The sequence below is a fragment of the Epinephelus moara genome, chromosome 16, assembly GCF_006386435.1.
Source record: "Epinephelus moara isolate mb chromosome 16, YSFRI_EMoa_1.0, whole genome shotgun sequence".
NCBI classification, from domain to species: Eukaryota; Metazoa; Chordata; class Actinopteri; order Perciformes; family Serranidae; genus Epinephelus; species Epinephelus moara.
The window spans coordinates 24,425,420-24,440,193 of NC_065521.1; the positions used below are offsets into that span (position 1 = coordinate 24,425,420).

At 41.6% G+C, this 14,774-nt stretch overlaps 2 protein-coding genes across 10 annotated transcripts in view; one reads left to right on the forward strand and one right to left on the reverse strand.

Moving 5' to 3' along the window:
• The window catches only part of LOC126402256 (transmembrane protease serine 11D), a 4,766-nt gene extending 2,766 nt beyond the window's left edge, over positions 1-2,000 (reverse strand). The window contains exons 1-2 of the mRNA XM_050064059.1: positions 1,880-2,000; positions 184-367 (exon numbers count right to left, since the gene is read on the reverse strand). Coding sequence (XP_049920016.1) covers positions 184-367; positions 1,880-1,949 — 254 coding nt within the window. The 5' untranslated portion in view covers positions 1,950-2,000. The remainder of the gene's footprint in view (positions 1-183; positions 368-1,879) is intronic.
• scn8aa (sodium channel, voltage gated, type VIII, alpha subunit a) overlaps positions 943-14,774 on the forward strand; it is a 62,274-nt gene continuing 48,442 nt past the window's right edge. For 3 of the 9 annotated variants that reach the window (XM_050064055.1, XM_050064056.1, XM_050064054.1), the window contains exons 1-3: positions 3,349-3,585; positions 7,586-7,919; positions 13,615-13,732. In XM_050064055.1, the coding sequence (XP_049920012.1) occupies positions 7,641-7,919; positions 13,615-13,732 (397 nt within the window). In that variant the 5' untranslated portion in view covers positions 3,349-3,585; positions 7,586-7,640. The other 6 variants (XM_050064058.1, XM_050064057.1, XM_050064051.1 and 3 more) reach the window with 4 other exon arrangements.

Here is a 14,774-nt window from a genome sequence, read left to right on the forward strand (position 1 = left end):
GGCAGATGTTGAAGGACCTCAGTCGCCTCAGAAAATAGAGACGGCTCTGGCCCTTCCTGTAGAGAGCGTTAGTGTTCTTAGCCCAGTCCAGTTTATTGTCAATTATATAAAGATTGTGAATTATAAACAAATGTGACCGAGTACAGGTCAGTCACATCAGTGAGGAGTGTAAGTTATACTCACTGGTATTTGTGGAAGCAGTGTGCAGCAGTGAGCACCCAGAGGCTGCTGATGATTGTCCCACCACAGTGGTGCCTGGACTGGATCTGGATGCTGACCTGCCAGGGCCACGCCGCCTCAGGAGCCTCCTGGCCCCCCACTATACGAGACGCACCAGGAGGCCCAACCAGGGGCCGTTGCCCACATCCTCACAAACACAATCAAATAAAGTTTACATGTCACTTTTGAAATGACATTCTGTTGTTTATGTTGTTGCAGGCAGAAAAGATCTATGGTTAACCTTTAAATGGTATAAAGTATAACATTTTACTTACTGACTTAAATCATTGGCAATACAAGCTATATGTATTTACATGATAAATAAATATACATAAATGTATAGATCCTCCTCATGGGTGTGGATGAGGGGCCCACCCATGAAATGTTGTCCCCCTGCCCATATTTACCAAGGGCTGGCCTGCATGTCACTGCTGATTGGGTACACCTGGTGGGCCACACCTGTGTGTGTGTTAGAGGTATACCCAATCAGCAGGTATATAAACCAATATCTGGCAAACTTTACCTACTGTACATTAAATTTTTGCTTTTTTTTTTCACATTTGCTTTGGCAGTGTAAACATGTTTTCCATTCCAGTAAAACCCATTTTAATTTAACTGCACTAAACCCTGCCATAAAGGGATTGCGCCTGCTTAACACAGCTGGGTGTCCAACACACCACCATTTCCGTTTAAATAAACGTTTTGTTACGTTTTGTCGGCGCTGAACGCAGTCATGTAACGGAAAGAGAACGGTGCTAACAGTTTTCATTTTTATGTGTCCCCGGACTCCGTGAACTGCAAGCCGGAAACAACAAACACGTCTCCTGACTAGGTACCATATGTTTAACTCTTGTTTTACTTTTGTGATAAAACCATTCAAATGTTTCTTGGATAAAGTTACATGCTAAAATGTAACATTAGCTAGTTAGCTAAATACTAGCGCTAACGTTACATTTTTTAGCATGTAGCTAGTTAGCTTAATGCTAGTGCTAACGTTACAGTTTAGCATGTAGCTAGTTAGCTTAATGCTAGTGCTAACGTTACAGTTTAGAATGTAGCTAGTTAGCGTAATGATAGTTCTAATGTTACATGCTAAAGCGTAATCACTAGCATCTTCCCAACTGCCAAAAAATTGGTAAACCGACACAACAGTTTGTTAGTGTATCTTTGATAGCATTGGCTATTATTAGCTACTGTTAAACTTAGCAAGAGTGTGTTTTGTTGCTAATGAATTCAATCTTTAATTTGCGGATGTGTGGATGTTATTTATTCTCTCTCCACAGTTACAGGTAGTGTCACTTTAGATATCACTGAGATAAAGGGAAGAGCAAACTTTTCAACTGTTCAAAAGGAAATTTTAGAAAATAATATTTTAAATATCTAAAAGACACTAGCTCTTACTTTTATTTATACTTTTATGGTCAATGTGAACCATGTTGACTGACTTAACATCCATTTGCCTAACAACCAAGCTCGATCACCATGGCAACACGTTATGGAAAATACTGCAAGCTAGCTAGCTGTTGGCTACTCTCTACAACAATCGGCCCTTAACCGAATATGTCATTAAACAGTGCAAAGACAACTAATAATAATACATTAAAAAGGCTAACTGTTACAGGATGTTTTCCCTCCCACCCCTGGCCCCGGCTGTACTCACTGTCCTGTGGTGAAGTCAGAGCACTCAAACACAGAGCACTCAGAAACAGCAGAAGTCCTTTAAACTCCATTTAGTTTAACGTTAGACTCCTTAAGACATCTTTTTAACCGCAAACAAAAACAAAGGCAGCTCTTTCCAGTCAATGACGTCACATGAAGGCAGTGGTGGATGAAGTACAGTACCTGAACGCCACATTTAAGTAAAAGTACAGATATCTTACCAGAAAGTGACTTTGGTAGAAGTTAGTCACCTATTAGAGTATTACTTGAGGAAAATTCTTAAAATATCTGACATTTACTGCACTTAAAAATCAAATGTTGTTCAGTTATATTAAATGTAAGTATTAAAAGTAAAAGTACAAGTAAATGCTGGTAATAAAAAGAAAGGAATAACAATCTAAAGACTAACGAAGTTGATTTCTTCTATCATGGGCACCACCTTCAAATGGAGCCCATATTACACCTGAAGAAAAAACAAGAACTTCAAGATGTAAAGAACAAAATCCAGTTTTTTATTCCCTCCCATTCCTTAATTTTGTCTGTACCTCCCTTCCTTGCTTCCTTCCACCCTTCCTTCCCTATAAAAGTATCAAGGATGCTCAGGGGAAATGTACGTGTAGTAAAAGTGAAAGTTGACAGAAGTGTAAAAATTCAAGTAAATTATACACACTCCCAATAATACTTGAGTATTGTAAGTAAGTAGAATTACTTGACACCACTGGATGTAAGTGCATAAAATGTGAAAAAACTCTGAAATGAGATCATGACAAAATACAGCATTTAAAATGCAGCAGCAACAACAACTACTACTTCTACTACTTATTGTAGCGAAGATAATGATCCACTTTTTAAAAGATTTTCAGTTAGTTTCAAGTGTATTCACTCACACACACACACACACACACACACACACACACACACACACACACACACACGCACATTATGTGACAACAAAAGACAGGGGGGCAGGTTACCAGATTAAGAGCTGCCTATTTGCATATTAATTTGTGTAATTATAGAGCAGAGTGCTAAAGGAGGGCAGCAGCCTGATGCAGAGGCTATAAATGAGAATAGTTTGTAATTACTTCAAGATGTGAGGTGTGTGACATGTGTGACATAAATTGGCAGGAATAAATCTTCTATTCCACTTATGGGTGACACATTATGTTTTAAAATGCACTTGACAAAGTAAAAGTTTATTATTATATGTAGTAAATGTAATATATAAATATGGTCTAGGCATGTTTGGATTTAAACAGTTGTGTCAGAGGTATCTCAGACATGCAGTGGCCTTGTGGAAGCTGTCCCTGACTGAGTGCCCACAGCCTGACAGCAAAATAAATTCCTGCACTGTGAACTCACCACAGTGAACACACACTGTGAGCCGATGCGTTTTGTCAGAAAAACCTTGTGCGCGTTTTCTGTGCACAGACTCACCCAGGCTCCTCTCCATGCCCGGGGAGCTGTGTTTTGTGAAACACACTGAGGTTTAGAGGCTGCAGGCCTAAATGACCTTTACGATTTTACGAAACGCACTTGCCGACACTCCCTTACATTCTGCTGAGAGTCATCAATTATGCAGGGAAACTGCTCGCGCTGAGGGGGAAGATAGCAGCAACAATATGGCGACAACCGCAGTTTCTCCTCAATCTTTTCCACATCTGCAGTCCTGCAACGGCTTCCCGGATTCATTGTAACGCTTGCAAAGTGAGTATCCTTCATTTTTTATCGTTTGAGAAAACGGCGCATATGTTGTTAGGTGACGGTAGATTTTCTCGCTGTCGGTATCCTTGCGCAAATGTCGCAGAGCTGCACACTGCCCCGCATCTTTTTTTTTGGAGCATGATGGAAGAGGGTGTCTGCGTTTGCTGAGCATCTCATGGCTGGACCAGAGCACGAAAAAAGAAATTTATCAATCAATTGATGTCGATCGCGAGGAATTTATCGGATTAACTATTTCGTCGAGCATCAGAGGGGTTGGTGAAATCTTTGTGGGGGGAAAATGTCTCGTAGGTTAGGCTTCAGGTAGGGCGCCGTCTGACTGTTCCAGCCCAAGAAAAGCCAAAAACCCCGAAGATTTATTTCACATTGTGGTCACTGATTTTGCTTTTGTATACCACCCGGACTACAGGATGATGCTGTTGAAACACCATAAGGCTTCGATGCTATGTGAGTAGCCTGATCCTGCTTCCATCATCAACAGCCAAGAAATTTACATTCCTCCAGGTGATATTGGTGTGGCAACATCATAACTGATCCCTAATCGTCTTATTTAATATGTCTAACCTCATATTTCAGACTGTGTGTGTGTTTTAATGCTGCCTTTAGCTTCATACTCAGGGCTATGTTGTGCACAGATAGAGCCCTTATTGATTTGGCAGTCGACATGGCTTCACGGGTGTGGTGCAGATCCTTCAAGGCAACGCGCAAAAAACGCACAGAATATCCCCGAAAAAAATCAATCGTTTTTGGCTTTTGCTGAATATCAAAAGCGACATATTGCTGTGATTTATTATGATACATCGACATCACACTTGTGACTTTGACAAATGCAGGGTTGCGTTTACCACAGCGTGACATTTTCAACATACAAACCACCCACTGCAGCAATATTGCTTTGGCCAATTTGGTAGTAGCGGGCCACTTCTCTGCGCAATATAACCCCTTGTTTCTCTCTGTGGCCGAGCAGCACTTTTATATTCTGTGTAATATATTAGGGTAAAAAGTGAGACAATGGCGTCCACAGGCCCTCCTTCTTAATTAACAGGTTTAGTAAACAAGTCTTCATTTCTCACTGCGTCTCTGAAAATGGCACTGTAAAGACGTGTGCCTGTGTTTTTTGGTGAAAATGACAGCACGGCCAAACCTGGATGTGACTGAGACTGAGACACACCAAGACGAGTGTTGTCATCATGACTTAGAGAATTGCAGGGTAATTGCAGGCCTATACAGGCGTCGATGGCTGAGCTCAGCTAGGAGGCCTAGTTTACAGCAAAACGGATTTTCCAGACAGATCGGTTGTGATTTTTTTCTCTCTATCATCCCTGCATGTATGCATTCGTGCATATGCATGTGTGTGTATGTGTTTGTGTGAACGTGCGTGCGCGCTCGTGTGGTGCTGAAGCGGACAGCGCCAGCAGAGCAGCAGAAGGCTCAGGGACTGCGAGGTTCCGGGGTCCATTTTAAAACAGACGTCTTGGCTCTCAGGCTGCATGTTTTCATGTGTTTGTTTCAGATAGAGGGGAGTCTTTGGTGTGTGATATCTGCTTCACACTGCGAGCATGTTTGATTATATTGTGTTATGCAAGAGGAGAGCCGGGAAGTGGCAGGCCTTGTGATTCAGATATAGGTGATGTAGTGGTCTCCTTATTTAGGCTGCACCCCCCTTTACATCCACCACTTTAGGATGATAAACAAAGGTTTGCAAGCGATGCCAATGGGACGTAGGGTGAATTGTTGAAAATAGCTCCAGTCATTTTTTCAAATAGGTAATGTCTCACTTCAGGTGTGGCTGTGTTCCCACTAAACTCCTCTCAGCTTCCTCCTCTTTGCTCCATCACATTAGTATACTGACCCTGAAATGTCCTGCAGCTTGAACAGTTGTTATGTACCCGTCATACCCTTTTTACATCTAAGTGTACTGGGAAATGGCTCTACTGAGTCATGCAGCCATTAAGTGTGCTGTGTGTTCTGTCGGTGTTTCCACAGCTGTTCAAAAAATCATAAGGAGCAGAGCCCTTTAAGGGGTCTTTGTTGATGGAGGTTTAATGGAGGACCCATTTGGGGGAAATGTTGGCTCATACTTAGTCACACCTTTATGCCATTGTTGCCTACACACCTGAAGACCTGACACAGCAGACAAAACTCAGATATGTAAAATACATTCATTTTGCTCTTTCAAGTCCCTGTAATACAGCTGCAGTGGTTAAAAGATTGTCAGCTGTTAAATTTTTTACCAACTAACCTGATAACTGATTAATCCGTTTGAGTGTTTTTGTAGGGTAAAAAAAAAGTCAAAATTCTCTGAGTCCAGCTTCTAAGACGTGAATATTATCTGGTTTCTTTACTCCTCTTTGACAGTAAACTGATTATCTTTTAGCTGTGGATAAAACAAGACATTTGAGGACATCATCTTGGGCTTTGGGAAACACTAATCAGCATTTTCCACCATTTTCTGACATTTTATCAACTAAACAACTAATGGATTATTCGAGAAAATAATCAACAGATTAATCGTCAGTGAAAATATTTGTTAGTTTCAGCCCTACTCTGTAATATCTTGAGATTCACAACAACACAAAATAACTAATAAAGAGGAAAATATAGTATCAGGAAACCTGAAATAACCACATACTACATAGCTATCAAACATGATAGCTGAATAAGAGGCTTATTGTTTAGGCTCTGTGGCTTCTATGTGGCTTCTATAACTCATCAACCTCTGTAAATGACCAGCTGTTCTTTTTTTATGTAGTCAGCAAAGATACAATATTCATTATTCAATATTCAATCATTTGGTGAGATTCGTGGTGGGAAATACAGAACCTGCTCACCGTAAGGTCCACTGGACATCATCTCAGTACAGTCTTAAACCTACCAGTAAGTAGTCTATTTAAACCAACAACTGACCATGTTGTAAGGTACCAGTTAGATATAATGTGATATATTAGATGTACCATTGTTCAGGTTTTTCCCTGGTGCTGTTAGAGGATCATCGAACAAAAGTCTCTTCATGTTTCTGTTCAGATTATCTCCTTAACTGAGATTAAGGCAAATGGAGAGAGATACCGTAGGATGAGGGAGCTTAATATCCTAATATCCTTAAAGGGATGTTTCACTTTACTGTAATTACTGTAACTTATAGCCTCTGGCAGCCATCTGCCTTTGTAAGTACACAAGCAATATAATTTATATTTTGGTTGTTCTTTAATTTATTACCTGCGTGCACAAAATAAAAGGCGTTGCACAAGATAAACAGCATTGTTTTATATCTGTAGTTATTTAAAGAATGGGCAAGACTTTATAAATACTTGTCCATAGGTGGTGAGTGTTGGAGGCTGCTTTAAGTAAACATTCCTGCATCTCATTTGCTGCTTGACATGTCCTCTCCCTGAATGTGGATTGACAAATGTACAAACATCGTGGGGAATACTATCATGGTGTTTCCCCTCCCCAATACAATCAGGATGTCTACTTGTTGTAGTCGTCTGTTCTGGGGTTGTTATTTATTGAGTGTGTTTTCCTGTTTACATTATTTTTGATTGAGAAAAATCACGTGGCAAGGATGAAACATTCAGGCAGCCATTTTTGTTGTACCTTATGTTATCTATAGCTACTTTTTTCCAGTCTACAATGAGTGTGATCAGATATTTTGCATATGCAGTGTTTGTATTGCATTTTTTCAACTTTAAACAAATTATTCAATCATTACAACTTCATAGCAAAACCTGTAAATATGTGTGTGTTTGCGTGAACATGCATGGTTCTGGGTGTGTGTGACCTTCCCTCACACATTTTGTCACTTGTTCTAAACCTATTTCTCTTCCCAAAGAAAGACCTTAAGATTAATACTGAAAAGGAACATGTTATAGCTAAATTTAAAAAACAGATGGCGTTCACTTACTCAACTCACCAGATAAAAGGTCTTTAGAAGGAAAGTACTGTGGAAGTTGGGTTGATCTGTCCTCTCTGTCTGCACCTCCTGCAGAGCTGCTACTGTGGATGGTACAAACCTAAAGACCAAGTAGCTGCAGGATGAAAACATGGCTGCACCCCTTATCGCACCGCCAGGACCTGATAGCTTCAAGAAGTTTACTTTGGAATCTTTGGCGACTCTTGAGCTGCGAATCTCGGAGGAGAAGAACAAGAAGCCACCCAAGCAGGACAGCAGCTACCGCGATGACGATGACGAGAACAAGCCCAAGCCCAACAGCGACCTGGAGGCTGGGAAGAGCCTGCCCTACATCTACGGGGACATCCCTGCCGGAATGGTGGCGGTACCACTGGAGGACCTGGACCCATACTACCTGAATTCTCAGAAAGTGAGTTTGCAAACACACACACACACACACACACACACACACACATACACTAATAATGACGTTATCAATTCAGCTTTACGACAGTTGTTTAAAGGTCCAGTGTATAGGATTTAGTAGCATCTAGCAGTGAGGTTGCAGATTACAACCAAATGAAGCTTCTCACATGTGCCAAGTGTGTAGGAGAAGTACAATGGTTGATGCAAAAATCCAAAGGGCCCTATCTAGAGTCAGTGTTTGGTTTGTCTGTTCTGGATTACTGAAGAACAACATGGTCGACTCCATGGAAGAGGACCTGCTCCATAATGTAGATATTAAGGCTCATTCTAAGGCATCAAAAAATACAAATCTTATTTTCAGGTGGTTATAATAAAATGAAAACAGTCTTGAGTCTTATATATCATTTCTGCTGATAGATGCCCCTAAATCCTACACACTGGCCTTCTAAAGCAAAGGATGTTTCTGACTTGGGCTGGGTGTTGAACCTGAATACTTATTGTTGCCATTTAAAATGTGTCCATAGCAGAGTCAGATTCAAAGTCTTTTTTACTCATTCATTAGGTAGTACCTGCTTTAAATTACTTTTTTTTTGTTTTTACCAATTCTTGTACGACAGCTTATGTTTAGACATCATTTAACTATCCCGAAAGACTGGTATCAGAAAATTTCAAATCCCAGCCCGACGTAGGAATGGTATTTGTCCCTCGACCTCAGGCGCCCGAAATCTGAAATTCTGACTGTATATGTGCTAAACAGCTTTAATATTGCCTCTTTGATTACATTGCATCACATTAATTCTCTGTTCCTGTCTTTAATTGTAATAGCAAAGCCAGTTGAGGTGTGAGTTTTGAGATTGGGACATTTCTGTAACATTATTAATAAGACTAATACTTATGTGCTTCAAACAAACAGATTTTGTGGCATCTTTCTGGGTAACAAACATATAATTTAGAACATTTTCAAGATGATTGTGATTTAAATTAGTGGTTCTCAACTAGGGATCCTTGAGGGTGTTCAGAGGATCCCCAGAAAAATGGGCAACAGTGTATTTTCATTGTTTAATTTACTATAGAGGTGATCCTAATGTGAGTTAGGGTTAGTCAGAGGAGTGACTGTTCTGATCATAGGTTTAATTTCTTCCACTTCCTCCTCAACTGTAGTTGACAATGTTAGAATTCTGGTCTCACTCGTATCTAACAACCAAAGTCTTTTCAGATGGAGATTGATGCTTACGCAAATAAACGGGTGTTCTCATATGTCAGTCGAGTCTAACCATACATATTGATATCTGACGCAATGGCCAGGTGATGAGTGGCCTCATGACGTCACGCTGAGTCATACACTATGGCTATGGAATTTACTCAGACAAAGGAGAGACATCACATGGTCTGTGACGTTTGGCTTCCAGGTGTGCTGTGTTTACAGTTATTTTAATTTCATGATTAGGTTGCAGAATGTAATTATGTTTTCCTCCTTGAGGACCTTGGGGGAGTGTGAGAGTGGAGCTCTTGAGCTGTTGAGTGGGCCGTATCTCCGATGTGCTCGCAGGGCTTTGGGGAAAAGGTCAGAAGCAGTAACAGTTGAAAGACTGTTGTTCCACATGACAGACTTTCCTAATTGTTCAAAAATGAATCTGTGGAAGGAGAGAAAAGCAGCAGCAGTGGCAGGCTGAGAGGACTCTGGTTGTCTTAGAGGAGACATGTCTCTCTTGGGTTTCTGTCAACTCTGACGGTCAGTGTGAGAACAGCCGGGTGACCTTGAGAGTCCCTGAATGTCCCCATTATGTGTACCTGTCAGCCAAAACTGTTAAGGGACACTATATTTATGTCAGATGACTGTGTCTTGCTCTTGTTGGAACAGTCAGCCTCTGAATATAAACAATAAAAGACATAAAAGCCAATAATACTCCCAGATATTCACAGAGGGTGAAAAAGAAGGTTCAAGAAAGTTCAGAACTTCCTTGAAATTTGCAGCCATTTTGCAAAATCTGAGCCATCTGTGCACTCTGGTGCTCCTGTACTCTGTGTTTCAAAGTGTGAAGTTTGTTACTTTAAAAAGAGGCAAGAATAGTTTATCATAAAATGGCTGTCTAAACGTCAGCATTAATCGAGATGCAAAATGCGCTGAGGTCAGTTTGATGCTGTTGTGTTTATAAACAGGACTGAGGCCAAAATATTCTACCATGGCAACGCTGTTTGTTGTCTATTTTTAACAAAGAATTACGTAACAAAATTGGCATTTTTATTCAGAATGGTCTCCTCCAATCACAGATTCTTTTAAATAATGCTGCACTTTTGTGGTGTTGTGTAACTCAGTGCCTGTCCACACAGTGTACCTTAAAACATAGCAAGTCCTACCTGACAAAACACGCTTGTGATAATCTGTTTAGTCATCATCATTAGCTGATAGATATTGTGTGTGTGCTTTCAGGTGCACAGTATCTGTCTCTCCTTCTGTCTCATACCTCACTGTCTTTACATCGTGCACGCTGACTGTTATGTAACGCACCAGTCCAGTGCACAAGGAGGAGACACGATTCAGATGACACGTGGCAAACATGTCCATCGATACGTGGGACTGTTGATAAATTCACTGACTAACACACAACTGACTCGTCTCTTGTCTCCACACACAGCCTTGCATTGCTGTCGCTGATGCATGTGAGTCGTGCAAGCTTCTTTGTGCTGTTTTGCTTCTCGTCTCTTCTCTTTCCTCCACCAGCAGTCCTGTCAGCTCTCAGCTTCAGGCAAATCTAATTATGGCCCTCGATCTAGTCTCGTTCTGATGCCAAAGGGAGCCGACGTGCTTTCGTTCTGGCAGCTCGAGCAGCTGTGACGTCAGATCAGGTGGTGACCTTGACGGAAGAACGTTGCTCTGTGTGTCTTTGTCACTGAGAGGCGGCGGGCCGGTTCTGGATACATTCCTCGCAGGGGAGGGGGAATAACTGTCAAGGAAAGCAGTTCATCTTCTTCATCGCAAATTTTCAGTTGTATCTCCTTTAGATTGTGTCATAGCTGGGGCGGAGGGCTGGCAGGCTAGTTGGGTGATGACACAGCAACCAGCCCTCCCCACTTAGCTTGCGGCCCAAGCAGGTCTGTGCCATGCTGAGCATAGCCCTGGTGTCAGCGTACAAGGCCGGTGAAACAGATCATTTTCAAGGAGAGGGGAACGATAGAGGGAGGGAGGGAGGGAGGGAGAGAGAGATGAAGTGAGGACAGGGATGAAATGGACGACATGTGCAGGGATGCATGAGCACACTTGTTCTCCTTCTCGCTGCAGCCAGGCTCACTGAAATGTGTTTTTGCTGGGGGAAGACCTGAAGGTGCGAAACCTGAGCACTTCTCACAGAAACGCTACTAAGCTTCCCCAGAACGACAGCGTGACATGAGACTAGATATTGGCTCAGATTTTGGATATTGTATTAAAAGTGTTGTCTTTTCCTGGTTTTGAAGGCTGCATTAAAGTACAGTGACGTTTGATACCTCTGTGTGCTGATACAAAATTGCCACCAAATTTTGTGAAACTATGTTGTATCTTTTTTTTCCTGCAACACCTAACATTAACTTAGCAATATTGATATTGAGGTATTTGTAAAAAAACAACAACAATTATTTGACGTCAAATCGGGAAATAAATGCTCTTTCCTACCACACAAGATTAGCAACATCTGTGCATCTGTCCACCTTTGTGTGGATTAAAGATGTAGCCTATATATACAATGATAAAATCTTGGCTTATGTAGGTCCACCATGTAATGTATATTTAGTCTGTAAGAACACTTTATGTATTGTAGATGACAGTGTAAGGCATGCCAGCATGTCTGCAGAGCATTTGCACATTCATAGGAACTCATATTTTAGTATTATATAGGTAACAGGTTTTCCTTTTGGAACGCAAACATATATATTTTTTTGAAAGCAAAATGGCAGTGACAGGAAAAAGCATGACAAGGAATTCATGAGCAGGTTAGCACCTAGCATGGCAGCTGAGCCCCACGTCATGGCTGTATTAATGTGTTTGTGTGTGTGGTTGTGTGTGTGTGTGTGTGGCTCTCGGGCTAAAGGAGCCATAAAATGCAGTCCATTTACCATTTACCACAAGGGTTGAAAGAAGGGGGCTCTTTAAGTGGCTGCTGTGGCCCTCACGGATGCTGCAGCCCTGCCTGATGGCTGGAGCTTCTGTGATGAAGCCGCTCTCTCTCTCTCTCTCTCTCTCTCTGTCTCTCTCTCTGTCTCTCTCTCTCTCTGTCTCCCGCCCATCCCCCCTCCCACCCTCTTCTCCGTCTTCTGCCCAGCTCCCTCGCTCTGGCTCCCTCCGCCCTGCTTCTCCTCAGCCTGCTGCTGCCACAGTTGCTGCCTGCCTGCCTGCTTCACTCGCTCTCCATCTCCCCTGTTTTCTGCCTTTCCTCTCCTCTGCTCTCCTCTTTGCTCAGCTCTGGATTATGAAATTTTCAGTAGCTTTGCAGCAGTTTAGTCATGCGTTACAAAAAAAGACTCCCTACATATATTGCAGTCATGTGTGAGTGTGGATGTCAACCCTGGTTGTTCATTTTTTAGCTTTGTGCATGCTGGTTCGTGTGCACGTGACAGTTCATGTGTGTGCTTGTGCATTAGTTTTTGTGTATTTGTCATGCATATGCACACAACATATGTGTGTAGTGGTTGTGTTAAACAGAAATGTCATGCGACCAGCAACTGTTTCGTTTCCACTATGGCTGACCATAGTGCTGACTGGAAATGTTTACGGTATAGACGAGCGTATCAACGCTCGGGAGAGGCTGCAGCTCTGACCTATAATAGTAACTAGAGAGTAAGATTATCTAATCGTGTTTAACTGTGCTGGCTTGTTCTGAGTTGTCTGGAGATCTTAATCAAATTAATATCAGGGAGATCATGTGACAGATCTGTGTCTCGCCCTCGAGGTCGAGAGGATCTTCGTTTTGGTTCCACGTTCCTCTCCAAGATGTTTACCTTTCTTGTTAACATTTTAAACATGCATCTCATTTCTGTTGGAAGTGTGCAAATTACATGCAGTCATGTGACACCACTATGAGGCCTCTTACTGTAAGTCTCCCTTCTCATCCTTCCTCCTCCTCCTCTCCCTTCTGACTCCGCTGTCTCCAGCCTTCAGCCCTGAGCTGGCAGCTCTGCAGGGCTTAATGTAGTGAGGGTTGCCTTGTTAAAAGCACAAGAGCCCATATCACTTCTGCAAATGCACAGAGTCTCATTAAAGTTTCATGCAAAATGCCATGTTTTATTTAAACAATTATGAGGTTATCCACAGAAAGAGGCTTGCCTGCCCCTCTCGGTTCTGCTCGTTTCCTTCTCCTGAAACCACCAAAACCGTGATGTGCAGGACTGAGTGACTGGGACAACATACCAATGTTAGAAACATCCTGGCAGCCATTTTCACTCTGTTCAAATAAGTTTCAGATTATTTTATGTAACAGAAGATGCACAACTGTCTACTTAACAAAAGCACATATTATCTTTTACATATTACCTACATATGAGTTATGTATAGATATATCTATGCAGAGACGATGCACACAGCACATGAAAAAGACTGGCATATTTGTTTTTGTATCAGTTGCTTTTGGTAAATGTTTGTAATGATACTGAAATGTTATTTTTTATCTGATTATTAAGGGATTAATACTCTTCCTCTCTCTTTCTGTCTCCTTTTCTTCTCTCCACAGACATTTATAGTGCTAAATAGGGGGAAGACAATCTTCCGTTTTAGTGCCACACCTGCCTTGTACTTCATAAGTCCTTTCAATCCGGTTAGGAGAGTAGCTATTAAAATTTTGATACATTCATATCCTTTCAAATTGTGTCTTAACAGCAGAGACAAACGGGTTTCCTGTTCATGTGTATTATTCATGATGATATGTTCTGTCTTTCTGCTCGTACTGCTATTGATGTGCCCTGTCACTGTAACTACAGGAGAGGATACAGAGAGGTGGTATGAGGATGGAAACTAATCGCATGATCATTTCTTTAAGAGCATACAGGAAGCCATGCGGTAGCCATTTTATCTTTGTAAGGGAAGGCTAGCACAAATGATGAGTCATCCTTATCAGTAAAACAGGCTGGATCTCTTCAATAAGCCTATTATGGTTGAGCACTGTGCCGTCCATCTCAGCAGCCAGATTGAAGATTTGACGGTTGTACCTTTCTTCATATAGAGAGCTGTCAAAAACAGACTCAACAGGTAGAAGGAGGACGTCGGTTTTAGACAACGGATCGAAGCAGCATTTCCATAAAGTAGGCCAAATCTGACTATTGATTTACCACATACCAAAATGACACTGGAACTGGAACCTTTCCAGCAACTGTCCGCTGTTGACAATTATATTTGATCAACAGCCATTAGTTACAAGGTTACAATACATAGAAAAAAGTCTAAAATAGCATTGCACCACTATGAGTATAATTATATGGACATGAATAACATGTTTATAAGGCTTATCCTGGTCGTGATCACATTCGGGATCTGGTGTTTACATAACGTAATGAAGCTTCTTGAGACACTAGCCTCAAGCTGAGATAGGGAGTGGACTACTACTACTACTTTATCCTAACACCACAAACTTGTAGTCTTCATCTCCAACCAACGCTGTCAGAGGGCATTATACAACTTTTTTCATATATGCTTCCAAAGACAAGTAAACATAGACTATAAAATAATGGACATAGCTACGGGGATGTCACCCATTGGTTTGTGGACTCCCGTTTTAAAGCCTCGAGTTTAGCAATTTGGCCGCGCCATCTTGGTTTTTTAAGCCAAAAGCGATAAAAAGTGACCATACTTGGATAGGAGGGTGGGGCTAATGCTAATGCTAGCTGCTAGCTTGGT